Genomic DNA, 15,437 nt, shown 5'->3' with positions numbered 1-15,437 from the left:
AAATCCACCTCCTAGTCTGCTACCAACTGCATTCTCCATCTCTCTCAGCTCTAATCCCATTTAACCTCCATCCTCGCCAGGTAAGCCTGGAAGAATACATAACCTTTGCAGGGTGCCCTGGAAACCAACAAATGCAGATTCTCTTGGCCCAAGTGGGAAGTGAGTTCCAGGACAGTCAGCATCCCTTCTGAGTCCAGGCCAGGACTTAGGGGGTGGGTGGGCAGGAGGAGCTCTGTGTAATGACAGCAGGTGGCATGAGCTGTGAGAGTCACTTAGGGGCAAGCGAGCCAGAGAGACCCATGAGGACAGCCTGTGTCCAGTCACTACACGTGAACCCTGTCTCTCTTCTCTACCAGGAAGAGTGCTTCATTAGCTAGGACCATAAATGCCTCGGCACTTGTCCTCCCCAACCCCCACCCCACCCCCAGTTTTCCTGGCTGAAGCGGCTGTAGCTTTTAGCTTTACTACTTCAGCTGATTGCAGTCAATATGCAGCTTGTGGAAGTCAGGTCCTGGTCAAATCACAGGCATCCCTGCCAGCCGAAGGGAAATTGCTTTGTGAGTGACCTCCCGTGCAACCTTCTGTGCCTAACAATGTAAAAGGATCTCAGGTTACATTGATGCCACAGTTATAATCTGCCTCCCATACAACTGTGAGACGTTTCCTACCAGAGTTCTGTGGCAGCAGCTGATCAAAGCGACTCAAAACCAGGTTCTTTAAAGACAAGTATTATTTATTCACCCAGAGGTACATAGCAAGCAGGGGAAAGGGATTGACCAACAAGAGGCCTGTCTGTCTGGGTCTTCCCAAAACTTTAGTCCTTTCTTTGCAAGTGTTGGGCAAATTTCACTTAGCCCAGACACCTGACTCATGGCCTTTGAGAGAGAGACTGCCCCAGCCATGTTCTCCCAGTGTGTCTGTGTCAGAGACTCATCTCCAGCTGTTGCTGCCCACTGCGCCTTACTCCTCAACTCCTCTCCAGGCCAGGGTGTTTAATGGTATAGTGCCCCTTTGATCCTAAGCTTGGACCTGGGGAAGATTTAACCTGCTAGCCTGTTTGGAGCCAGGCAGGTGGGCATTTCCCAATTAATGGACCCCCCCATCATTCCCTTACAGATCCTGGGTATTCTGTCTCACTGTACAATTTCTGTCATTGTTTTTTTACCTGCTTGTTTTCCCCCAGTGGCCTTCTTTGATTTAACTCCATGCAGTCAGGCAGGATCGTATCACTAGGTAAACTGCAGGCCCTAGGATGTTCATAAAACAACAATACAGAGAGCTCCCTCCTGCTCTGCGCGGTGCTTCCAGCGTTTCCCTCATCTTCTCAGTCATGACACTTTACGGTGGCGTTAATCTTTGTGATTCATCCCTTTGCAGCCACTCGTGGCCCTGAGCAGTCGCTGAGTAATGCTATGAGTGGTGGTTGGTTGGGTTTTTTTTGTTAGCGGGGTACGAGTTTTCTGTCAAACATGCCTCTCCCTGGAATCTTCTCTGATCCGAGCACATTGTTGGCTCTTGACGAAGGACACGTAATGAGGAGGACCATGGCCCTGCTGCGTTGCTGAATAGCTTTTCCTTTCTTTTCCAGGTGTGTGCGGCTGCTGTGGCGCATTGCGTCCCCGTTACAAGAGACTAGTTGACAATATCTTTCCGGAGGATTCAGAGGTAAATGAGATTCCTGTTTTACTTCAAGCACAATAACTTAACAGCCCCCTGCTTGCTGGAACCAGTCCCAGAGTCTTCACATTTCTCCTGCGTGTGGGATTGCAGGAACTCACTGTCATTCAGTGGTATTCACCTGTGTGCCAGGAAATGCTGTGGTAGAAGAGGTTACCTTTTAAGGCTCTCTGGTTCATACATGAAGGGTTTCATGTTCTCTAATACGCCCTTAATTTTTGTTAGAAGCATTTTGTGTTGGTACCAAAAGCCCAAGCCCCTACCACCTGAGCAGGGCCGGCTTTAGGACGTGCAGGGCCTGATTTGAAAGAGCTGCTGCCGAAATGCCACCGAAGACAGTGGCAGTGATTGAGCAGCCGCCAAAGATAGCGATGGCAGCTCAATCGGTTGCTGCTGTTTCTGGAGGCACTTCAGTGGAGGGTGCGGGGCCCCTCTTCTGGACACTGCAGGGGCCCGAATCCCGGGAATTGGTGGAATTGCCTAAAGCCAGCCCTGCACTTGAGCTATAAGGGCCTCTCTGGGTTTGTCTAGACTAGGGTTTAATTAGATTTGCTGTCAGCTCAAAGTGATGACCACAGCTGTAAATGCTAGTCTAAACACTCCCCAAATATTTGTTTCAAGACACAAGTGTGTGTGGTTTACCCCAGGCTGAGTCCTGCCACAACCATTGGAGTGTTTAGCCTCGTGTTTATGATCACATTCGTTAACTTGAGTTAATTGCAATCATTTGCACGTCCGTAGCACCATTTGTCCCCTAATTTGGAAGTACTGGCTGCTAGTGACTTGTCTCAAACTCACTCAGTGGCAGAGCCGTGAATAGAAGGCACCTAGGACTCCTGGCTCCCAGGACTGTCTTAAACAGTAGACAACAGAGCCGGGAATACACATCACTACCAAGTTGAAAAGCATCTCACATCGGTTGCTTATTTCCCACATTATGACATAAAGTCTGTGTTTGACATCTGTTCCTCCTTGTGTTTAGCTGTGACACTGAGTATGTTTCCCAGACTTGGAGAAGAGCTCTGTGTAAGCTCAAAAGCTTCTCTCTCTCACCCACAAAAATTGCTCCAATAAAAGATATTCCCGCCCTGACCTTGTTTCTTTGACATCTAGTGGATAATGTCACAGGTGGATGGGTAAGAACATAAACAGGGAAGCAGGAGTGGCAGAAGCGTCTCCAGATTCGAGACTCCTGTTTTCATGCTGAAGTCCTTGGCAGTACAGAATAAGGGAGGAGGAATGTTGAAAACATCTCACATGGGAACAGAATAATTTCTAAAGAAAACTGTTTTTCAAAGCTTTCCATGACACACAAGCAGCTTTCTGGGATAATTACCTGCCCACTCAGTGTAAGTGTCAATCCCCCAGCTCTCTTTGAAGATGCTGTCATCATCCCACTAAGAGATGGTTTTTTTATCTCAACAACTTTGTGATCTGGTAGAATGAAGAACTAACGGCTCCTTTAATACGTTTCAGTATAATTTTGTCTGGAGGAACAGATGAAATTTTCTTTTCCCTAAAGAGATGTTCTGCTGTTGGTGTCTATAAAATAGATGTATAATAAATGCCATGGATAGATGGGAGAACAAGATGCAAGCTAGCAGCATCCCTGGGTAACTAATTGTGACCACATGCATGTGAATACCACCAGGCGCGAGTAGGAATTGAACCTGGGATGCGTGGCTGGTGGTCTCATAATGGGATGGCAATAGTATCTTCAAAGAGAGCTGGGAGACTGATACTCGTGCTGAAAAGGTAGGTAATTATCCCAGGCTGCTTATGCAACCCCAGCAGGTGTAAACCACACAAGATATAAGGCAGAATCAGGACTGGTATCTTCCACTTTTGTTGCTAAAGATCACTTGGTTCTAAAGATCCTCTTTGGAAGATGGTGAAGTGGTGAGACCTTGCATTTCTACAGCATCTCCCATCTGAGGAGCTCTAAGTGCCCAACATTCGGCACCTGAATAGGTTACTTGAGCTCAGCACCGAGTAGCTGCTATCCATGCAGAAAGAGTGTGGTTTGCCACAGCTGGAGACAGAGCTTGGGCGAGGTGAGATCTAACAGACAGGCTGCATTTCTTTAAATAGAGTGAAGTGAATTGAATGCTGATGCAAGCTGATGGATTGTTAGCCCTGGAGGCAGAGGTCTCTGTTTATTCCCAGCCCAGGTTCCAGTTCCTCACCAGGGTGCTTCAGGCATGACCCTGAACTATGCAGCTAGTTCAGCCTTCGTCTAGTCAGTCTTTTGACTCTGGACTGAGGCTGCCAGCTTGTGCCAGCTGTGAAGTGCGTGCTGGGAACGGCAGTGACTCCTCCACTCATTTCACATAGGCTGCTGGACAGCAGATGCCTCAATGCTAACAGATACTTACAGCTGACTGTAGGGTTTCTGGCACCTTCCTCTGAATTATCAAGAATCTGGCCAGCGTCCAAGATATGAGACACTAATTGACTAATTAGAGCATTGGTCTGACCCAGTGTGGCAATTCACGTGACTTCCAGTGCTCTCGATTTCAGCCTGGAGGCTGAAAGCTCCGTAGCCCCTTCCCTGTGCCATTCCCTGGGAGTTGCCTTTTGAAATGCAAAGGAGATCAAACCCCGTGTCCCTGTGTCGGTCTGTTTTCCAGGATGGGCTGGTAAAAACGAACATGGAGAAGCTGACCTTCTACGCACTGTCTGCGCCGGAGAAGCTGGACCGCATCGGTGCGTACCTTTCGGAAAGGCTGATCCGAGATGTGGGCAGGCACCGATATGGGTAAGAACAGCATGACACTGACTCTCAGCGATAATTACACTGTGTGCATAAAGAGGGAGGGCCCAGAACATACAGGAGAAGGTCCAGACAAAGATTGAAGCTAATGGGATGAATCGGCATATTGAGCATTGAAATAGACACATGTCCTGGGGGACACTCAAACTACTGTGTTCTCTGTTGCTGGGCAGCTACACACCCATCAGGTTACACCTGGACGATGGCATCTTGTCACCTGTGGACCTACACGTGGTGCGAGACCAGGAATTGCACTACTGTGCATAGGCACAAACTTTCTCTGGTGCCAGTGGGTGCTTGTGCCACCCTGCCTCTGCCCCACCTGTATCCCAACCCCTTCCCCAAAGTTGTTGCCCCAACTCCGCCCCCTCCCTGCCTCTATTGAACCCCTTCCCCAAATCCCTGCCCCAGCCCCGCCTCTTCCTCGAGCATGCTGCGTTCCTCCTCCTCCTCCCCCTTCCCTGCCAGCCGTGCAAAACAGCTGTTTTGTGGCGCAAGCGCTGGGAGCTAGGGGGGAAAAACCGGGCATGCATCACACTCAGGGGAGGAGGCGGATGTGAGCTGGAGTAGGGAGGGTGGGGCGGGGAGCTGCCAGTGGGTGCTGAGCACCCACCAATTTTTCCCCATGGGTGCTCCAGCCCTGGAGCATTGAGTTGCACCAAGCTCAAAGTACCCATTGATCCATGCCTTTGGATTTCCAAAGCACTTCTCTCTGTAGTAGCTAGAAGCCCTAAGAGGCTTGCAACCATTGCTGCTTATCCAAAGTCATCCATAGCAGTGAGGGGCAAGACTGAAAAACACATCTGATTCCTGCCCACCATGGCTAGAGCACTGTACTTGGACAGGCTCGAGGATTTTGTGGGTCGGTGGGTGATTTGATGCTGGGTAACACCACAGGCTCTTAACGGCTTAATTTTTCATACCAAGTGTCTGAGCCGTTAGAACCTTCCCCACGTCATCTCTTGCTGCAGGAGTGGAGCCCTGCTGGTGTGTTGCTGTTAGCGCTGGTGATTGGTTTCTGTCAGTTTCTTTTCCAAGACTCGGCTCAGGGAAAAGGCTACAAGTAACTTTTAATTTTTTTTAAATGAAACCTGAGTCTCCTCATTTCTGGTTTATCCTGAATCATGGGCACTTGTGGGCCTTCGTAGGGTCCGAGGTCAGACAGGACTGTTGTGATCATCCAGTCTGCCCTCCTGCGTAACACAGGCCAGAGAACTGCCCTGAATTAATCCCTGTTTGAATTATGTTTTAGAAAAACAAAAAATACCAGTGATGGAGAATCCCCCAGTTGTTGCAATGGTTAATTACCCTCGCTGTTAAAAATGCGCACCTTATTTCTAGTCTGAAGCTTCAGCTTGCAGCCATTAGATCTTGTTACGCGTCTTAAAGAACCCTCTGTTATCAAATTTCTGTTCCCCATGTATGTACTTATAGACTTAACCTTCTCTTTGTTTAGCTAAATAGATAGGCTCAAGGAGTTCAATCACTTTAAGGCACTTTCTAATTCTTTAATTGCATGGAGCCCAAAGTCCGACTGTCTCTGTCAAGCCCGTTCCTTTTCCCATGCGCCTCTGTGCAGATGGAGTTCCATCAGACTGTAACCCTGGCTCCGGTGGTAGATTCCTCATGAATCACACCAAACCACACTGCCCCTTTGGCTGTCCACTGTATACGTAAATGGTCATCAAAATCACTGCTTAATAAGCCATTGGGACGGCTTCTCCACCTCCTGGCTATTAGGTAACCATCTGCCACTTTGCAAAGTGCGTAAGGGAGGAGCACAGATAGTATTTTATGCTCACTTCGCACTGGCAGCAATAAGGAGGCAAGATGCATGGAAGAGGCGGTGACTTAGGCCCACAATTTGCTTTTCACATAACCATTGTATTAGCAGGAGAGTTGTAAGCAAGATGCAAGAAGTAATTCTTCCACTCTGCTCAGCACTGATAAGACCTCAGCTGAGGCACTATGTCCCGTTCTGGGTGCCACATTTCAGGAAAGATGTGGACAAATTGGACAGAGTCCAGAGGAGAGCAACAAAAATGATAAAAGGTCCAGGAAACCTATGAGGGAAGATTTTAAAAAAAAATTGGATTTGTTTAGACTGGAAAATAGAAGACTGAGAGGGGATGTGATAAGTCTTCAAGAGCGTAAAAGGTTGTTATAAAGAGAAGTGTGATAAATTGTTCTCTTTTAACCTCTGAGGATTGGACAAGAAGCAATCGGCTTAAACTGCAGCAAGGGAAGTTTAGGTTGGACATTAGGAAAAACTTCCTAATGGTCAGGGTGGTTAAGCACTGGAATAAATTGCCTAGGGAGGTTGTGGAATCTCGGTCATTGGAGGTTTATAAGAACACGTTCGATAAATACCTGTCAGGGATGGTCTAGAGAATACTTGGTCCTGCCTCAGTGCAGGGGATTGGACTAGATGATGTACTGAGGTCCCTTCCAGTCCTACATTTCTGTGGTTCTATGGTTGTAAGATTCCCTGCCAGGTACCAATTATTCCCTCGTTATAGAGCTCAGATTAACATTTCTTTCTGGGGCAATACAGAATGGACCTGTTTAAGGAAGAGAAGCTGTATTTCATTTGTTCCCTTTATGTTGCAATTTTTTTGGCTCAGCCAGTTGACTGGATTCGCTGTTCTCTTTTTCCGTCTGTCTTTTATGTAGTGCCATGTCTGGGACTTGTGGTGTTTACAAACCTATCCCTTTGGTAGCAGAGCAGTTGCTAAGACTAGACAGCTTCTCTGATTTAGAGTTGCCAAGTGCTGGAAGACTGCAGAAGGGATTGCTCTTTGAAATAATGGAGAGAGTCGTTCTCTTTGTCTCGGGAACAAAGCCACAACTGACAAAGTATCTTAATGCCATGGTGCAGTGGGAAGTTCAGTTTGGCTTTCATCCTCTGGGGAAGAGGAGGCAGAGAGGTGCTCCTGAGAAGTGAAAAAGTTGGAAAAAGCCTGCTATGCATGAGCTGTCATGACTGACAAGACACCCTAAAGCTCTGCCTGATGGCTGCTAACGGGGCTCTGCATGCTACCCAGAAGAACGACTTGAAGAAAGTGTGACATCTGATGCCAGACTTTCTGGGCACTGTTACCCCCCTCTCCCCCCTGTGGTACAGGCATAGAATTGACTTGGTGCATTGGTTAATTCCCTGCAGAAGGGCAGATCTCAAGTCTTTCTCTAATCCCTGAAATCAAGCTCAGGTCATCACCAGTTGGAATTGACATGCTTCTTCAGACCAGGGTCGTGCTGTGACCTAAACTCAAAAGCAATGAATTGTCAGTTCAGAATAAACAGCCACGGGAGATCTGCAGAGTTGAGTTTGTGTTTGCTGATCTCCTGCCTTGTAAAATGAGGTTATAGTCTTTATTTCAGAATCCTTCTGCAATGGTTGGTTATCCAATAGCCCCGTGATCTGATCTGATCTGCTTGCACTTGTGTTTTTCCTTTTATAATCCTCTACAAATTGCTTATTTTTTGAACTCACCTGCAATAGAACCCAGCAGTTACTGGAAGGCAGCAGGTGTTGATCACACACCAGGACTTCCTGAGTCCCATTTGGCCCTCTGGGCCACCCCTGTGTTCAGTTGTCCCCAAAACAAACTTTCAAATACTGTGATCTGGTTCAGGACACCAATTTTTAAATACACACAGTTGGGCTTAGTCCCACTGGGTTCCACACCAGTGTGAATAGAAGTGTTTTCAGTGGAGCGACACTGGTCTAATACTGGGGTAAGTGAGAGCAGAATCAGGCCTGGTACCAACTTGTCAAACGCACACCTTCCTTATGTGCTGTTACCAGGACCCCACATGCTCCTCGATTCCGTGGCCTCGGCATTAGCACCAGAATCTACCCTTTTGCTGCAGAACTGAGAGGCAACTGCATGAACTAAGCCTGGCCCCCTTTGGGGAGTGCAGGACAGCAGTGGGGTATCTGTCTCTGTGAGGTAACTGGCTATCTACTTAGGGTGACCAGATGTCCCGATTTTATAGGGACAGTCTCGATTTTTGGGTCTTTTCTTATAAATAGCCTCCTATTACCCCCTCACCCCGTCCCAATTGTTTCACATTTGCTGTCTGGTCCCCCTATATCTAATGCAGTTTTCTCTTCTCTTCTTCCCCTGCAGATAGATGTCTGTAGCTGGCTTTGCATGTTGTATACAGTGCATCTTTCATTTACACCCCATGCACCCTTTTGGGGGTGGGAGGGTGTCTTATTAGCACAGAGGCATCTCAGACATGCTGCCTGCATTGCGGCTAACTGTCTCTGCTTGCAGCCAGACCCGTTGTAGTGGGCGAAGATCTCTGCTGCTGTGGCACTCTGTTGATCAGCAGTTCTGCGCTGGCACTTGGCACTAGTGTGCGGACAGATTTTTACCACTATGTAAATCTTTAGTATTTCTGAAGGTAGAAGGTTAAAGTCTATTGAAGAGTAACTCATTTCTTCTGGCTGTGTGGGGCTCTCCAGCTCTCTCCTCTGCATCTTTGGGTGTTGATATTCAAGGCTGTGCAATACATTTCCTAGTTTCCTTTTACAAAGGGACTTGGTGCATTGATGTATTTAGCAGCTGATTGCCTGTTCACTCTGTCCGCTGTGTCTGAGGGTGCATTTTTTTTCATCTGCATCATCTTAACATTCAGGCAGGGCGGCGACCCATGCAAATAGAGCCTCCATCTGCAGATTATTTTCTGCTCGTACTAGAAATCTTTGCTTGGAGAGTCTCTTCCTTTGATGCTCTTAGTTTTTCCCCCTTACAGAGCGATATGGTCATTGTTGCATGTGACCAAGGCTACCAAATCTAGGATTTTTAAGGAGCCAGGACATGAAATGTACATTAATTGTATTCTTGTATCCATGGTTGTCTTGGCTGCTCACTGGACTGCTTTGTGACACACTCTATCCAGGTGGGACTCACTCGGCCAGCCTACGTCTTCCTTTCATGTGAACTCTTTCTAACTCTGAGTGAAATGGACTGGAGTTCCTTTTGTTTTTTACCCTCTTCTCCTCTCTGAAAGCCAAGGCTAATCTCTGCTGAATGAAGAGAGCCTCTCTCTAGAATAATATGAGTAGTGCCCTCATCCCCAGATCCTGAGGAGATACTTTAAAAACATTAATTAAGGCTCAGGTCACCCCTGGGAGGCCAGTAAATATCGTCCTTCCTCTTTGACTGGGGAGAGCGGGAGCTGAAGCACAGAGATGATAAAGGAGGATGCTCTTGAGAATCATGTTTGTTATGGTCCTGCCCAGCGACACACTGAGATCAGGGCCCTGGCTAGGTGCTGTGCAGACCCATCGTAGTACATAACCTTTGCCTCTGAAGAGCTGATGATGTAAATGGAGAGGCCAGACAAAGGCTAGGGAAAAGGGGTATAATGGATGTGATGGTACCATGAGTTGTTTGGGAGGTGAGTGGTTGGAGTTGGGAGGGGATTGGTTAAGTGGGAAGGGAAGGGGCAAGGAAGGTAGGAAGGGGCAGGTGTGGAGTGACGCTGCGGTGAAGAGGCTGTGAAGGAGGAAGTGGGAGCAAACAGCCGATCAGCACCAGTCAAAACTGTAGCAAATCTCATCTGTGTCTGTGGCGCTTGGTCTCGGCTGCTTCTGCAGCTGCTCCCTGGCTGCGTTCTCTGGCTGGCTCCTCCCAGCCCAGTTTCCTTTCTCCAACGCCTCACGGCTTGGGGGAAGGGGTGCACTGCGGGTATCCCTGCTGCTCAGCCGTGGCCTTGTGCTTAATCCTCCGGGACAAGAGCCAGGTGCTCTGGGAGCTCTTCTTGGCTCTTCCATGGGACTGGTCTGTGCATGTCCCGATCTGTCAAGTGAAGCCTGTAGGGGGGAGGGATAGCTCAGTGTTTGAGCATTGGCCTGCTAAACCTAGGGTTGGGAGTTCAATCCTTGAGGCGGCCACTTTGGGATCTGGGGCAAAAATTGGTCCTGCTAGTGAAGGCAGGGGGCTGGACTCAATGACTTTTCGAGGTCCCTTCCAGTTCTAGGAGATGGTATATCTCCAATTATTACCTTCTCCAGTGGGGTTGTAACTCAGGAGGCTGAGTGAATTCATACTTGTAAAGCCCTTTGGGATCCTGGTCAAAGTGTCATTATCTATACTGGGCAAGTCGCCTGGCTGGTGTCAATCAGGGTAGTGCCGTTCAGAGCCGCACTGACGTACAATAGCTGATGACCTGGCCCGAGATCACCCCCTGATCAGGAACAGAGCTGGAAATAGAGACCACTGCACTTGTGAGGAGTATGCTGGGTTCCTGTTTAAATGAGGCAGGCCTCATTTTTAATGTGGGGAGGTGGCCCAGCGGACTCCTGGTCCGAATGGAACATGGCCCACCGGAGCCCGCAGCCTCTGCTGGCATCAGAGGTGAGGCCCAGGCTGCGGGGGAAGAGGCAGAGAGTTAGTGGGGTGAACCCATCAGCAAACCCCCACCTGTCTCAGTCCACCAATAGTAGGGGGAGTTCATCTTCCCTGGAGGCTTCGTCACCCTCCAAAGGAGCAGCTCCTCCGAGATTGCCTGTATTCCTTCTCAGCTGGCTGGGCCCCTCTGTCCACAACCCGTCACTCACTCTTCCCTGAATGCCCAAGGGAGAGCTAAGGCGTTAACACCCTGTGGGCCAGGCCGTTAGGCCGTTCGCAGCCACACTAAGTGCATAGGCAGCACTGGCTGCAAGTCCCTGTGACCCTATTCTCCTTTCCTATGGTATGAGTAACTCCTGTTCAGGTTTAGGGGAGGAGCTCCTGTCCTGCTGCTGGAGAAGAGGAAGGGTGGCCCAGTGGTTAGGGCTGTAGCCTGGGGCTTTGGAGACCTAGGTTCCAGTCTCTGTGTTGCCAAAGACTCCTTGTATGACCTTAGGCAAGTCATTTAGTTGCTCCATGCCTCAGTTTCTCCATCAGTACAATGGAGGTAACACCCTTCTCTGCCTCACGGGGGACGTTGTGAGGATACTACAGTGATAGGAGCCATATAAGGACCATAGGTAGAGAATGGGGCCTGCAGAGTCTAGCTTGAAGGTTACACTGATCATTTGCAAGCACAGACGGCTTGAGAAGGTGCTGACGCTGGGAGACAGAAGATTGTCAGTGTGTGTGGCTTGTTTTTTTTTGTTTTTTTTTTAAATGATTTTAATCAAATCTGTGCTGCAGCACCTGATGCCAAACATCTGTTAGCTGAAGCCACAGGAGCTGTGCAAAGAGCCAAATAATTCTCAAGACGTGCTCAGGGGGGCAGGCGGCCTGCAAAATAACACGCTGCCGGGCTGGCCCACGTATGTGAAAAGCAAGAGCCTTGGTACCAGCATCTGAGAGATGGAACAGGGATGCCCAGGGAGGTGGTAGTAATGCTTCTTGCTTACTGCAAAGCACGTTGCTGATGTTAGCCAACTCATCCTCCCAACAGCCCCAGAAGGCGAGGGAAACTAAGACTGAGAGGTGATGGGACTTGTCCCGGGCCACGCATGGGAGCTAGAGTCTGAGGCCGGATTGGAAATTACAAACTCTCGACCCTGGGGCTTGTGCCCTCACCACTAGTCTGTCTGCTGCCAGGGGTCTGGGACTAGATCTGCCTTTCCCCGCGTGCCTTCCCTGTACGTAAATCTTTCCAGGGGGCTGGCTGACTCTTTTGGTCAGGTCGTGGGATTTGAGTTGATTTCACTGGGGTCACTCAGCAGTCCAACAGCTATGTCTGGAAAGCCCAGCTTTGATGGCCATTCCTAGGTCCATTTGTCAGACCCGGGTCTGGCTGTGAAATAGCCACTGAGGGTATCGGGACAGATCCTCAGCTGTGTACTCTGCTGCAGCTTCATGGATTTCAGTAGAGTTATGCTGATTTATACCTGCTCAGGACCTGACTCTGTGTTACTAGTGCCCTTTAATTTGGGGAAGGGAAATACATACATTTCTGGAGCAGCCGACTGCTTCCACAACTGCAGGGTCCGAAGGCTGCTCGGCCTGTCTCTTTGTTATATAACTAGCCAACGGGGAGGTAATCCAGAGACCAGAGCCATCGGCAGCCTGCACGCACAGACACCTCAACACGCATTGAAACAACCAGCTTCAATTTGTCTTGGAAACCAAATGTGACAGAGAACAAATTCTGAAATTGGAACATAATCAGGCAGCCTGCGTGGTGGTGTGAGTCCAATAAAGATTCATACCTTGGTGTTCAGTGTCTCCTTCGGTCTCTTCTCTCCTGTTCAAATATAGGAGCATTAGAAAAGCAATTTACTAAGTGACCTTAAAAGATCTGCTGTGACAACTCACTGCAAACAGTCTGGTGAGGCGTCGTTCTACTTCTCCCTCAGGTGTTCTTCCTGGGCTCAACTCCTGGAGCTGAGACGCACCTGCCATGCTCATTGACGTCAGTGAGTGGCGGGGGCCTGACCTTGGAGGGCATGCTGGCGGTGTAAGATGCCTGATGTGGAGTTCACCCTCTCTCAGGAGCCATCAGAGCTGGAGAGGCGTGGCCGGCAGTGCAAGAGATACTTTTACCCAGCTGTTTTCTGGAAAATCAGGGCTGCCTGGAGAGTTTCCTGGCTGCACGTGGATTGTGAGGGCAGCATTACAGATGATTTGTACAGCACAGTAGTGAAGTCCGCTTGCCTCATTACAAGTGGAGTAAGCTTTCTAACTGGAATAAGCTGAAGAGCTAGAAAACTGCCTTAAACTGAAACACAAGGGGGTTGCACCCAGGTAACTCAACTAAATCAGATTCCGAGCAGATTTAGTCACTGCACACAAAATGCACTGACTAGGTTCGTAGATTCAAGGCCAGGAGAGCCCCTTGTGATCCTGGAGTCTGACCTCTTCTCTATAACACAGGCCAGAGATCATCCCCACAATAATTCCTTTCGAACTAGAGCATATCTTTAAATAAAAAAAAAAAAAATCCATTCTTGATTTAAGGATCGCCAAGTGATAGTGAATCTCTGCGACCCTTGGTAAGCTGTTCTAATGGGTAATTACCCTCCCTGTTATAAAAGCTACGCCTTATTTCCCATCAGAATGTGTCTAGCTGCAACTTCCAGCCTTTGGATCACGTTAGGCCTTTGTCGGCTACGTTCCCCGTCCCGAAGATTGTACAATTGAAGATGGAGAAGACGTGGGGCGAGCCATTAGTAGCATGACTAGTACCAGGCGATTGTTTCCTGCTGCTCTTCGCTGGGAGGTGGCAAATGGTTTTTCCCCCTTCAGCGCAGAGATCTGAGTCCAGCTGTCAGTGCTCGCAGACGTTCAGCTGGAACAGGGCTCTGAGCCATCCCTGTGGGTGGTGGGACGTCTCCCAAAGTGCTCCATCTCGCTATCGGGTTATGCTCCCTCCCCTGCCTCCTGTCGCGGGGCTCAGGATATTGCAACAGACCAAAGAATCTGTGTCCCCATTGCCTCAGCTGTAAGGAGACGCTAAGCAGGAAGACCAAATCCAGAACTGGGTGGGTAGCTTTGGAAAATGCTGTTCAGAGCCTGTTCTGTTGCTGCCTCCTTGAGTCCCCTGGGCCTTGTGGGGCTGTTGTTATTCCTAGAGAAATTAACCTGTAAAGAGAATCGTTGTTTTGCTTTACCAAGCAGCTCTTCCTGCTGCTTATTCCCCACCACGAGTCATCTTAACCCACAGTTTGCACCATTGCAATTATTTCCCCAGCAGCGTCTTGCAGAGTAACGGGCACTGGGAGCAGATTAACCCTTTCAGAAGCAAACGTGGTGGTTGGATACAGATTCCCCGTAATACTGTAGTACTGCCTGGGCCAGATCCTCAGCTGGTGTAAATCAGCAGGGCTCCATTGGCAGCTGAGGACTGGGCCCTGTGCCACTGTAGCATCCAAATATCTTCGTACACAAGCATTAATGAATTCAACCGAGGATCTGATTCTTTGGCGGTGTATTGTGCAGTAGGTTGATTTTAACCCTGCTTTACAGATGGGGAAACTGAGGCATTGAGGGGTGAAGCTAGCTCAGGATTGCACAGTGAGTGAGCAGCAGAGCTGGCAGTCGACCCCTGGGTTCCTGAGGCCCAGTCCTCCCTGCTCTAATCACTAGGCCTCCTTTCCTACAAGGTGAGTTACTTTTGCAATATGCCTTTTCCCTCAGGTACGTGTGCATTGCCATGGAAGCCTTGGACCAGCTGCTAATGGCCTGTCACTGCCAAAGCATCAACCTGTTTGTGGAGAGCTTCCTGAAGATGGTGGCGAAGCTGCTGGAGTCAGAGAAGCCTAACCTGCAGATCCTGGGTACAAATTCTGTAAGTAGCAGCCTGGGTAAGGCTGAGCCTTTCGTCGTATCTTCTCGTGCACAGTGGTTGTCTTCCCCTCACTGCTCCCGTCCCCCACCCCATAGAAATCCTTTGCAGTGTAGTGAGATCCTGGTTCGATTCCGCCCGTTCCAATACGCAGGGGCACAAAAGGGTTTTTCCCCCGGAGAGCCAGGTTCAAGCCTTGCCCAGATCACAAGTGGATCGTAATCTCATCCTTCTCTAGCCACATCTCTGAACCACCGTGTGTGTCGGAAAATCTCCTGTTGGGAGAGACTCAGGCCTGGAATACTGGTGTGGAAGGGGGCTGCAGGCCAGGATGAAGGGGCATGAGTAGAGCTGGGGTGGGGGCAGAGCTCACGATGAGAATAGCAGAGGGGCTGTGGATCAGGATTGAGGGGCATCATCAGAGCTGAACAGGGAGCCCAGGACTGGGAAAGCAGTGAAAGTCCCTGCAGCTTCCCTCACATAAACCTAGCAGGGGGGAATAGCGCGTTCTGTATCCTGAAGATCAGTGGAAGAGGGGCACAGGTGTGTGTGTGGGGGGGAGAGAGAGAGAGTGTGTGTGTGTGTAGTCAGAGGTGAGGGGCAGAGAAAGAGACTGAGGGGTGTAGAGTGAGACAGACAGGAAGGCAGAGAGCTGGAAGGGATCCAGTGCGGAGGTGGGAGAGACTAATGGGATAAGGGTAAGAGAGACCCAGTGGGGTGAATAGGGAAAGGGCAGGAGGAATAGGGGTGT

The 15,437-nt window shown here is 49.3% G+C and overlaps 1 protein-coding gene across 11 annotated transcripts in view; it reads left to right on the top strand.

The window, feature by feature from the left end:
- Positions 1–15,437, top strand: part of EFR3B (EFR3 homolog B) — a 155,817-nt gene that overhangs the window by 76,873 nt on the left and 63,507 nt on the right. For 9 of the 11 annotated variants that reach the window (XM_075063572.1, XM_075063570.1, XM_032790544.2 and 6 more), the window contains 3 exons: positions 1,589–1,665; positions 4,308–4,435; positions 14,539–14,689. In XM_075063572.1, coding sequence (XP_074919673.1) covers positions 1,589–1,665; positions 4,308–4,435; positions 14,539–14,689 — 356 coding nt within the window. Of the gene's footprint in view, positions 1–1,588; positions 1,666–4,307; positions 4,436–12,732; positions 12,819–13,073; positions 13,147–14,538; positions 14,690–15,437 lie in introns of those variants that run through there. The other 2 variants (XM_032790546.2, XM_075063575.1) reach the window with 2 other exon arrangements.

This window comes from Chelonoidis abingdonii, chromosome 3 (assembly GCF_003597395.2).
Source record: "Chelonoidis abingdonii isolate Lonesome George chromosome 3, CheloAbing_2.0, whole genome shotgun sequence".
In the NCBI taxonomy this organism is placed as follows: domain Eukaryota; kingdom Metazoa; phylum Chordata; order Testudines; family Testudinidae; genus Chelonoidis; species Chelonoidis abingdonii.
Note: the sequence above shows the minus strand (reverse complement) of the source record. Positions and strands in the feature narration are given on the sequence as shown.